Source organism: Miniopterus natalensis, chromosome 12, assembly GCF_054644295.1.
Source record: "Miniopterus natalensis isolate mMinNat1 chromosome 12, mMinNat1.hap1, whole genome shotgun sequence".
NCBI lineage: Eukaryota > Metazoa > Chordata > Mammalia > Chiroptera > Miniopteridae > Miniopterus > Miniopterus natalensis.
Genome location: NC_142092.1, coordinates 24,284,366 through 24,297,259, shown reverse-complemented (window position 1 = coordinate 24,297,259; position 12,894 = coordinate 24,284,366). Strand labels below are relative to the sequence as shown.

General features: G+C 37.8%; 1 protein-coding gene across 8 annotated transcripts in view; it reads right to left on the bottom strand.

Annotated features, from left to right (window-relative positions):
* Nucleotides 1–12,894, bottom strand: part of MPDZ (multiple PDZ domain crumbs cell polarity complex component) — a 140,324-nt gene that overhangs the window by 116,986 nt on the left and 10,444 nt on the right. For all 8 annotated transcript variants that reach the window (XM_087822664.1, XM_087822659.1, XM_087822666.1 and 5 more), the window contains exon 2: nt 78–144. In XM_087822664.1, the coding sequence (XP_087678790.1) occupies nt 78–93 (16 nt within the window). In that variant the 5' untranslated portion in view covers nt 94–144. The remainder of the gene's footprint in view (nt 1–77; nt 145–12,894) is intronic.

Sequence of the window (12,894 nt, the reverse complement as noted above, 5' to 3'; positions counted from 1 at the left end):
TACTTAGAACATACTATATTTCAAACATCCCACTATTTTGATTCTTATAAAAATAGTCAGGAAGGAATGGGTCTTACCTATAGTGTCTAACATTTTTTTCAAAGTTCAGTGTTCTTCTCTAAAAACAATCACCAAAATGAAACTCTGAGGAGAAAAGAAATAAAATGAAATGGTTATTTTTTTATTAGAATTTTAAGATTATATTCTGAAACTATATACTACGAAAAGCACTTGATGTTACTTTCATCCTTTGACCATTAAAATCTTGTTGACTTAAAAGATAGTTTTCTTTATAGGCAAAAAAAAAGTAATCATTTTAGGACTAACTCAAAATTATCTTATATTTGCAGGTTCTACTTGCATAGTAAGGTAAAAGGCATGAAATCTCTCTTAAATAAAATGACCAACGTATCCAAAATCTTTCCTTAAGAGTTCCTTAACAGAGCAGCGCACTAAAATCTTGGATTTCTTTAAAGGTCCTCACCCACAGAGTAAGCAGCTTACTTGACCCTGCATGAGGGGCAAAAAAAATGAAAAAATAAAAAGTAGAAGATGTGGCCCTGGCCTTGAATGCTCACAGTCTCAACTGGGGAGACCATGCATACACACCAATTAGAAATGAATGGTGTCATTCACGCAGTACATGAGCCACTGGAATATAATGCATTAAATCATGGATGAAACACTGAGTACAAGAGTGTTAAAGAAGAGTCTTCAAAGGTTTTCAGAATACCCTCCTGACTTCTTTCCCATTAAAAAAAGAAAAATTCTCAACTCCTTCAGTTCACACAGATCTCATCTTTCTCTGACAACACTTATCTAGACAGTTTACAGTACTGAATTCAGATCTTCACTGACAATGTCCACATCACTAATGTGGACACATCTTTCTTTAATCTTGGCTGTCCAACAATTTTGCACAATGTCTCCATAGTTACATGTGCCCTGTCTTGCAAAAAATAAAGTCATTAGGAACCAGTCAGTAATTCCTTCAATGGAGAAAAGGAATCTACAACCACACCCTTACTTTCATCTGAAGATGAGAAAGGGTATTTCTCTAAGACAAAGCATTTGCCCCATTATTTCGTTAAGAGAAAATGCATTTGGAAGAAATAGAAGTGTGTAATGTATATGAACACATGCACAGACCATCAATGTCTGCAATTAACTCTGTGCAACAACAGAGAACAGTACTTATTGACTTTCCTTATCTCAACTTAGAATATACTATTTAAAATATCACTACAGCCTGGCCAGGCGTGGCTCAGCGGTTGAGCATCGACCTAGGATCCAGGCGATCAGGGTTCGATTCCCGGTCAGGGCACATGCCCAGGCTGTGGGCTCGATGATGTTTCTACCTGTCTCTCCCTCTCCTTTCCTCTCTCTGAAATCAATAAAGATATATTTAAAATAAATAAATAAAATAAAATAAAATATCACTCCATTTCAAACAAATAGCCCCACTGGCACTTGTTTTTAAAAGTGCCCTGGTGTCACAATGGGAAGGCATTGGCTCTAACCTAGAATTGAAACCTAAATAGCAGTGTGGCCTTGAGCAAGGGGCCTAGCATCTGAACCTTAGTTTCCTAGAAAACATATTTACTCATTGGGTATATTATGATAAATGAGATAAATAAAATATACCAATTTTCAGATCACTACATAAATCACAACTCTAAAATATATACTCAGAATTAATGGTGAGCCCATATAGATAAGCATTTCAATACCAGGTATTGCATGGTTTCATGAGGAAAAATACAGGGAGATCTTAAAAATAAAACAGTCATATTTTTTATTCGTACTGACAAGGAGACTATAATATTCTTTCATAAAATAGCATACAATCCGGTCTTTCCCCCTCAAAAAAATTATTAACTTCTGACAATTAAAAAGCAAAAGTAAAGATACCCCAACATAAGGAAGGCCAGGCCTACATAGGTGTATTTAATTAAATTGCCCAAGCAGAAGAATGGTAGCAATGAAAGAACATGGTTCAGGAAGTCTGATGATTTCAGCTTGACCACTTACTCACTATAAGTTTCAATCACTTACCTATCCTCTCTGAACTTGAAAATCTCTAATTACACATGAATGATCTTCAAAAAGTTTGGAAAAGGTAAAATTATATACATGAGTGCTTGGTATACACAATAAAATTTGCTTCTACCCTCTTTCCCTTATAAAATATTAACTCAGAAAGACAGGCAGTATGGGCATGTGGTGGAGGGGGAGGCACCCTATGAATTTAGAGGCCCACTGATTTAGGAGTCCTCAGAGAAAGCATAGAGCAGGCAGTTCCCAACTGAGAAAACCACTGCCATCCAAGAGTTCACCTATGAGTCAGTTATGTGAAAAAAGAATTCCCGTTTTTTAAATATAAATTCTTATTATCATAAAGGTTTTTTTTAAAGGCTCAAGCTACAAGTCACTGACATTAGTGCCCAGATAAGATCTGGATTTCACGGATAGAAAATTAGTTTCAGTTTGTCTTCTCTGCTCTGATGTCCCTCAAATAAATACATGGCTTTTTTTGTGGGTTTTCCAGATTTCACCATTAGTAACCATGACAGAGACAAGCAATTTAAAAAATGTATCCCATTCTATGTCCTATACCCCTATCCCAAGAACCCGGTTCTAAGTATAAAGAAACTCATTTGTAACTACAGGATTTTTGAGATGCAGAGATGGAGTCCACTCCCATCAAACTGCAGACATGAATTCTCCTTCTCACCCCTCCCCTCATTACCCATCTCAACACTATGTGGAAGCAGACGGGTATCTGAGTGGTAACAGTAGGTCATAGCCAATGGGTAAGACTTAAAAAAGATGCAATACATGTCAGAAGAATGCCAAGTTCTGAGGATTTTTCTGAGCATTCATGTGACCAGTGAGGATGATAAATCAGGGGCAGTAAAGAGAAGCAATGAGATGCGGATACACCAACAAAGTAACCAATACCAATGCTGGAGCAGAAGGAATAACAACAGTAAACAGCACCTACCACGTAGTGTGCACTCTTCAAAGCATGCTATACAATTAAGTCCTTTAATCCTCAATCTACTCCGGTGAGGAAACTGGGGCCCAAGGTCATACTACTAGTAAGTGATGGAGCCGGGATTTGAATCCAGGAAGTCTGGCTCCAGAGCTAATAATTTAACTTCTCCAATATCCTGCCCCTTGTCAGAAAGAAGGTTCACCTTACCATTCTCATTCCTCGTCCCAAGTTCAAAACTGTGTACACCTTGCCCCGCACAAGGAGAAACTAAAGGGAGAAATAGGGAGACAACATATATAAACTCTAGGGAACCAAAGTGAATGAAATCTGAATGGAGTGGTGTCAACAACGCAACACTGCCACAACAATCCATAGAAGATACAAAGTCAGAATTAAATATTTTAGAAACTATGGTAGATAGATCAAAGAGCAGTAATCTGTTTAGACAAATCACTTAAAATTAATATAGCAAGGCTGGGCATGGCTCAGAGGTTGAGCGTCAACCTAGGATCCAGGTGATCAGGGTTCGATTCCCAGTCAGGGCACATGCCCGGGTTGTGGGCTTGATCAATGACTCTCTCATCATTGATGTTTCTATCTCTCTCCCTCTCCTTTCCTCTCTCTGAAATCAATAGATATAAAAAAAATTAAATTAATATAAACCTTTTATTAATATTTAAAGTACATTAAAAAACATGGCTGTTACATTTCAAGGTAAAACTCCCTCAATGCAATGAAAATAAGCATATTCAAATAGTATAGAAAATGCCAGTTCTCTTCCAGCTGCTGTTGATGTATTGTGCTTGTAGCCATATCACTACTTGGTGATAACTGAACCTGTTTCAGTAGCCATGGCGCTCAGGACTACAAGACATATCAATGATGACTCAATTAATTCAGTACCTATTAGGAACTACAGAGCCAGCGCTCTACATATACATGTGACACCACGGGAGCAAGAACCCCAACCATCTTGCTCTCCACAGTATCCTCCACTGCCTGGCACATTCTCTCCATTTTCCAGATAAGACAGCAGAGGAAAGGGAGGCTGAGGTATTACTCAAGGCCACACATCTAGCCAGCAAGCTGGAGAACTTACATATGAATCCAACTCTGCCTGACTTCTTCTCATGCTTCTATCACATTACCCCACATTTTCCATATTGTCTTGAAAAAATCGTATGGTGGAAATATATTGTTAAATGAAAAAAAGAAAGTGCAGGGCAATGTATTAAATCTCTACAGGGAGGGAAGAAATGTGTAAGTAAAATTAATATATGCATGTTTATTAAAAGCATGGCCTATTTTTGCAAGCTTTCCAAGACTAATAGTGGGATGTGAGGGGCTGAAGGACATAAAGAGAAACTTATTTTGCACTTCATTTTTTGGGGGGTTTCTTAAATTCTGTATCAATATAAGACTGCCAGAATTAGCAAATAAAAATATAGGCTACCTAGTAAAATCTGAATTTCAGATAAATGAAAAATTTTGTAGTATAAGTATAACCCATGCAATACTTGAGATATATTTATACTAAATACTAATCTGTTATCTAAAATGCAAATTTAAATGGGCATCTCTCTTATTTTATCTAGCAACTCTACTTATATATATATATTAGCTTAGAAAAAAACTCAAATTTTCAAAATCATTTTTAAGGCCTTTATGATTCCTGCAAACCTTTAACATAATGATAGAGTTGTTAAATCCTTTAGAAATATCTAAAGGTTTTAGCTGTGACATGATTCTCCAACAACAGGTCAATAACACTAGTTTCAGCAGATGATAAAAATCAAATAGAATATCTGGTTTTATGGAGAAACAGGAACTTAATAACTGACTAATCATTTCACTTTTCAACAAGTTGTACGAGTACTGTGTAGGCACAGCTTTTATGTAGTAGACAATCAGCGCTTGAAACATAAAACAAACCATTCTGCCCAATGCAGATTATATGGCAACTAACAAGTGAAAATATGTTTTATGCTAAAAATAATTCTGCTAAGAGAAACTGTCCCAAATGCATACAATTTTCTAGTTATCCTCAACAATTCTGACTGCAAAAGGAATACAACATTCAAAGAGCTTGCTGCAATGGTTTGTGGCTTGTCAAAGTCGCTCAGCATCTGTTACTGCATTTAAATTTAGCATTTGTCTCTCTCATAGCTGCATCAGCACTACCTGACTTTAGCAGGCAAATGCAAGGTTGTAGTCATTTGCAGGTAGTCTGTCATAAAGTCAACTGGCCATAACAGCAAAACCTACACTTTCCGTCAGAATTCATATTCTAGGATAATGTCACTGAACTATTGCTCCAGAAGCACAGAAATGACCACTACCCAGCAGCATCATGAAGTCACCCAACAGAAAACACTCAGCCTCCTTTAGCATGTTCTGCTGAACTTCTCCCTCATTCTTATAGGCTTGATCAAAAAAGCATTTGTGAACAATATTTTTATTCTCAAGTTGACATTTATGAATCTTTTTGAATTCTTAAATAATAGAATTTATTAACTCTACTCCACCCAATCAAAGACATGTAGGTATGAAGGAACATTGCTTTTGGATACTGATGAATATGCACTCCTTTATAAAATGGAAAGATAAATTACCTTCCCAAAGTGAAAATGCCGAGGGGGTCACAGGGTTAAAAATGAACTCAAATTCTGTTATTTACGGATTCAACAACACATGGTCTGCCTACAGAAATGACGTGTTGCTGGGTGGCAGAATTAGAGAAATGAAGACACAGGCTGGGAACTCACAGGCCAAGTGACTAAAAGAAAAAACTAGTACACACACACTAAAATATAAGAAGACATAAGGAGGGCACAAACCCAAACTGAAGAGAAAGAAAAAGCTTCCAAGACCCCTGCAGAGAGTCCTAAAGAACAGGGGGGACTTGGGACGGGAGTAATGAAAGAGCTCCCCTCGTAGAGGCCAGGGTGCGTCGCACCTTCTGAGAACTGCAAGAGCTTCTCACGCCTGGACTGGGGCTGGGGGAGCAGGAACGAAAAAGGCAGGGGTGTTGAGGCTCGAGGGGTGGGCACAGGCTAAATGACTGAGGGCCCTGCACACCATTCTTAAAGAGTTTAAACATTTAATTTTGAAGTCTATTTTGGTACAATGAATAACATGGTTGTTTTAGAAAGGCCACTCTCCTAACGGTGTGGAAGACCTGTAAGCAGCAAGAGAAACTGATAAAAAAGAAAGTCGGGTAAGAGGCAGTTTCTAAAAACAGAGATGAAAGTGAAAAGTAAATAAAAATGGGAGACGGATTCAAGATTCAAGACACAGTGCAATGTCTGGGATCTGCTTCTTTGAAATGGAAGGGGAGAGAAGAAACAGGATTAGCCATGAGCCAATGGCTGTTAGAACTGAAAGACGTAATGTCAGGAGTCACGACAATAATGATTCACTGTAATATATATACTGTAAAATCTACATCGGAAACTGCATAATAAAAATTAGGAAAGTAAGTGATTGGCAATAAATGTGAAAATGTTAATATCTAATTTCAGAAGGTAGCACTAGGGATGGTTATTTCCTTCTTTATACTTCACAATATTTTTCAAATCCTATCATCCTCCCTCAGCAAAAAAAAAAAAAAAAAAAAGATTTCACCTCAAACTACTAAATTACTTAGAAAAATAATTTATCATTAGTAAATGCTTCCGGAAAAATAATTTCTTCAGGCTAGATTATACTTAACTTAAGCAAAATGAAAGGAGATATTCTGAAAAGATTTCTTCCAAAATTAATCTCTCATAAGGAATTTTCTCTTTTACCATTAAAAACAAAGCTTTATATTCTGATTTGCTGGCGGCTACTCGGCTTCTAGCTTCACCAAGCTGTTTTCCGTAAGAGCCTTAGAAGCAGAGCTTAGTCCTGGATTAGCCAGCTCCACAAGAGAGTGAGCAGGGCAGGGAGTGAGGAACAGCAGTTGCTGTTCTGCTTTGACTTATCCACAGTGCAAACCCAAACCCCGTCTTTGGAAATGATGACTGAACCCAAGATGCACATCAGTATAAATCCGTTCCAACTAAAAGAAAACTTACCTTTAATGTATATTCAAATGATGATTCAATACAATGAATGGCCACATAATATATCTAAGCTAATACTCTAATATAGCAATTTTCAACCTTATCTCATGACACACATAAACTCATTACTAAAATTCTGCGGTACACACAAAAATACTGTATTTTTTGCCATTCTGACAAAAACAATAGGTATAATTTTGATTCACTCACACCAGACAGCTATTATGTTGGCTGTTGTCATTTTTATTTGACAAACTAAGGGAAAAGAGATCAGTGCCCCTCACTAAAATAGTCAGGCGTCGCATGTTTTAAAAATTCTTGTGGCATACCACTTGAAAGACACTGCTCGAATATGAAGCAGCAGAAGCATATTATTCCACACTATGTAGACATACATAAACCAAAATCATTCCTTTGACCAAGAATCCACATACTCCAACCAGATTTTGGTAAAAATAATAACATCTCATTCCTTTCCTAGGAATTTCCTAATAGGGAGGGGAAAAACTGCTGCAAAGAAAAAATATATAACATACATAATAAAGTATTTTATTATAGATATACTTACACAACAAATGTATTTATACTAACAAACATGCTCATTAAATTAACTTTGGTTTTGAAAGTTACTTCCTTTCATTTTTAAAATTGTTGGCCCGAGGTGAAAGATTCGTTGCCTTTTCAAAACGTATACATGTTCTTACCTTAATTGCAGATTCCTTAAAGCACAAACTAGCTTTATAAAGACATTTTACCAGATTCATAGCCACTTCAAGGATAATAAATTATATTTTGTGATACTTCTGAGTTATGCTCCCTTACTTACTGCTCACCCAACTATGAAGTCAACTTTAGAATTAGCTCCCCCAAAACATGTAGCTGAGGTTTGGTTAGGTAAGAAATCAGTTGTATGCCTGGGATTAAAACCTCAGTTGCTATTATTAATCAACTATTTGAAAGGCTGAACCTTATTTTTTCAATATATATTATACAAATCAATTCTGTTTATAGTCCATTGCATTATATTTATTTCCTCCCTCTTCCACCCTCATCCAGATCTTTTTTAAAAATTAGAAAAATACATACCCACACACGTTAGAGAACTATGGATTCCAATATTTTCTCTCTGGACACGCATTTCCACATATTTTCCATCTATAATGGTCTCTTAGTACATCTCTATAGGACAGAGACTCTCAACTGCTAATTCACCCCATACATGGTGACTCAGAGAAAAAATTTAGATGCTTCTAAGAACGAAGATTTAGCTTTTTGTTCTCTCTCACTCCCTAAACTCAGAGGAATTTAGTTTTGTTGGGCAGTTTGGCCCTGTTTGCTACCATATTTTCAATGCTAAGGACCAAGATGCAATAGACAGGCCTATTTCTTGGGCAGAACCATGCAGGGGGATTCCTTCAATGACTGTCCTTGCAGGCAAACAATGGGCAGATGTCAGACTCCAGGGGCCGGTACGGGCTCCTAAAGCACTTACTCCAGCCATAGTATTTTCCTGGGGAAACCAAAATTGTGCAGAGGGATTAACTTTGTGCCACAGAATTCCCAGGTGCAATTCCTACACTGCCAACAAATTCTCCAAAGAAATTACTTGGGGCTCCTGCCCTTTTGCTGCCTGGAATGAGGCAATTCTCCAGTGAGCCCAGGGAAGACGGGATACTCAAAGTGTCCCCACAAGACCCACAAGGCCGGCAGCAGCCAAGTGTCAGGACTTACCAATTGTTGAAGGAGGTAATAGTGCAGAAGACATCTGCATTTCTCAGCTCCCCTCTCAGGGGCAAGATTTTCACTGAGTTTGTGAGGTCTCAATGTCGATACTGGGGCGGAATAATAAGTGGTCTTGTCAGCTGTGACTGGACGATTCCTCAGGGTAAAGTCCTAAAGTAGTGACTTTAAACCATTTTCATCTCATGGCACACATAAACTAATTACTTAAACTCTGCAGCACACCAAAATATGTATTTTTTGCCCATCTGACAAAAAAATTGGTATAATTTTGATTCGTTCACACTGAACAGCTATTGCTGTGTTGGCCGTTACCATTTCTTTATTTGACCATCTAAGGGAAAAGAGGTCAGTGCCCCTGACTCAGTAGTCAGTTACTGCATGTTTTAAAAACCTTGCAGCACAGCAGTTGAAAATCATTCTTTCTAAAGTACAGTGAATAGGAACAACTTTTCTAATACAGACAAATCTGTGGAACTGGGAGTTGGGAAGGTAGAAAAGAATATTATAACCTTGCTGCTTCAACTTATTTCCCCACTCAACTATTTCAAGCTCACGCCATTCACCAAAGGTCACTTCCTAGGGCTTTTTCCCATAACTTTTTAAAAAAATTATCTTTATTGTTGAAAGTATTTCAGATGTCTCCTTTTTTCTCCCACTGATCCCCTCAACCCTGCACCCACCCCTCCCTTCAGGCCTTCCCCACACTATTGTGTGTGTCCATGGGTTATGCATATATGCATATAAATTCTTAGGCCAATCTCTCCTCCCATAACTTTTAAAATAACGCTAATCCCACCATAACCCTTTTATTGTTCCAAATTGTTTCTCCTGTTGTGGAATCTTGTCTACCGAAATTACGAAGAGTGCCGTCTGTCCTATCGCCCGCTTAGCTGTCGCCGAGCTGTAAGCACTATACATAATTAGCTGTTTTTATGCTTCCCATCCATCAGTGCCTCCTAAACTCAGCTGTGCCTTTCATAATTTCCCTTTGCTGAACTTGGACAGGAATAAAGATAAAGTTTCAAACCTTACTCAGAGAAGGACAGGCTCAAATTTCTGATAGGAAATCCTCTGGGAAGAAAACAGCATAGCGGAGTGACATTTAACGTGGCTGTCTTTCTTTGATGCACTATGACTGTGGGGACTAGCGGTCTGCGTCCCCAGTAGGTTTAGTGTCAGCTCCTCGCCCAGAGAAGCACCACTGAGAAGGGCTCATGAATGAGCACATCCCCTCGCTCCCTCTGAGCCCACTATTCGCAATACTTTTTCACAGAGCAATTTTGAAGTCTTAAATTCAGCCAGAAGAAATCACTACAAATTTATTTGAAATTATTAACTTAATAAATTATTGATGCTTAATAATTTCAGACATCTTATCTGAAGATATAAGAAAATTTTGTGAGCTTTTTACTTTTTCTGAAACATAACTTGCTAACATGACATTTCACATAGGCGGAAATAGAGATCACAGTCATCACAGAGATGACTAACTTTTTCAAGGTCACATAACTCAGACATTTTATGAAGCAATTATATTTCTGCAGTAATTATTTTGTGGGAGTACTGAAAAGTCTGTGTAATAAAACATCAACAATTATCTGAAAGTTTTAGCCAAAAATAATCTAATTCGGCTATAAGATTTGCAGGCAGACAAGAAAGAAAAAATTATAGGCTTAAAAGGCTTATTCAATCAGATTGGGTGTGTATCCTGAGAAGATTTCCTAAGCAACGAAATGTTTAAATTTCCATGCCACTTTGTTTATTAAAAAAAAAAAAAAAAAGCAACTATATTCCTCAAGTACAAATTTATCACCAAATATTCCCTTCAAGAGGTAAAAGTTTCCAAATATATATATGTCTAAAATGTAGGCTTGGTTATGACCCACAAATTAAAGCAATAACTTATTTGACACTTTTAAAAACAGCTATTCAATTGCAATTAATAATAGCACTGCATTTAAGGATGGCTATTACATCTACTATAATAATGACTTCCCCAGAGTAAAAAGTAGTCTCCATAAGTGAGCTTTTTAGGCAATCAACTACCATTAACTTTACTGTTTGAAATAGCTTTCATATATCCGTCTCCTTAAACACAGCATGTGGTTTGCACACATGCACTTCCCTTAAACCTACCAATAGCTCTGTATTAGATACACCCAATTTCAAGTAAGAAAACTGAGGCTCAGAGAGATAAAGTGTTTTCCCTTACATGCATGAAGTTTGTTAGTAACAGAGCAAACATTTAAAGCCAACCCAAGTCTGAGTGACATCAAAGCCAAGTCCTTTCCACCAAACCATAGCTCTAGGCTCTAATAATAATATTAAAGAAAAGCAAAGAGCTATTTATCTTCAGATTAACTAGTCCCAGGCAACTATGTTTTCAGTGTTCCCGAAGATCTTTTAAAAGACCACACTACCAGGTCTCAGCCGGCACCAAACCCTACTGGGGCAAATTCCGCTTAGTGGGGTCAGCCCCACAGACCAGCTGGGGCAGTGTGTTCGGGTCAATCCTCATAGTTCATCTTTTCCCTCCATCCTGTTTCCCTTACTCCCTCATAGGTGCTGTTCCAAGAACACCCCAATAAAATTCTTGAAAGCGTATCTCCTTCAAAGAACCTGTTTCCAAAGATTCAATTTACTATCCCATGGTAGGTTACTATTTGCAAATGCATGGCTTCCCCACTCTGTGGGAGTATTACATCTCCATACTTGCTGATGTCAGGCTGGGCCATGTCACTTTAGCACGGAAAAGTGAGAAGTGACAAATGCCACTTAAAAGCAGCAGCTTTACGAGCCCTCAAGTGGCGGGTCTACCATCTTTGTTTTCTTTCTGCAGTCATAGGAGCATTTAGGACTGGTCCTTCAGCCTGAGCTCAGCAATGAAGAGTATATAAGCTGAGTCGGAGGTGGCCCACAATTAACATATGTGAATGAAAATTAATGTCGCTATAAGCCACTAAGACTTGGAGATTATTTGACAATGCAGTACAACAGTCCAAGTGGGGTGATATACAAATTATAACCTCAAATGATACTTTTAAAAATTCCCTTTCCACCCTGGCTGGTGTGGCTCAGTTGGTTGAGAATCACCATGTGCACCAAAAGGTTGCGGGTTCGATTCCTAGGCAGGGCTCATGCCCAGGTTGTGGATTTGATACCGTCTGGGTGAGCATGGGAGGCTGCGGATTGATGTTTCTCTCTCACATCAATGTTTCTCTCTCTCTCCCTCTCCCTTCGTCTCTCTCTAAAATCAATAAAAATGTATCCTTGGTGAGGATTCAAAATTTTTTTAAATATTCCAGTTCCCCATTTTCTTTACTCTCAGTATCTCTAACATTTAGCACCTGTCCTTGAAACTCCTCTTTCCACCAATGAAATTCAACTGGCTACCAAAATGTAACTTCAATTTTCTAGACCCACCTGAGCAAAAAAACATTAAGAAATGAGGCCACTGCCAGAGAGTAGCAGGATACAAAATTAATATTCAGAAACTGGTGGAATTTTTATAAACCAACAATGAACTACTAAAAGATCACACTACAGGAAAGAGAATTTAAGAAAACAATCCAATTTACTTCTGCAACAACAAAAATAAGGTACCTAGAAATAAATTTAATCAAGAAAGTAAAAAGTCTGTACTCGAAATATTAAAGGACACTGAAGAAAGAAATTGAGGAAGACACAAATAAGTGAAAGCATATACCGTATTCATGGATTAGAAGAATAAACATCATTTAAAAATTTGGTAATTTCTGGACTGGGACCTGAAAATTGCACCATGTTTTACCTATGCAGTAAATAAAGTGCGCGGCTTTAGGACATCTCCTTTCCCACTGCTGAAAAATATAAATACTTCTTGTACCGCTGAGGAACCTCAAACCCACCCCCTACAATACTTCAAAGAGTTAGAAATGAAGTCAATAACTGCAAACTCCAAAATTCAGTTTGCCAAAGAACTGGCACTTAAAAGTGTTATCTACCAGAAAAGACAGATGGGGAGGGAAGAGGTTTGATATATGGCAAGACCCAGATAAATAAATAGGGGAGGAAAGGAAGAAGAAATAATGAGGTGAGGCTAAAAGAGGGACGAGATAGAAAGATGGA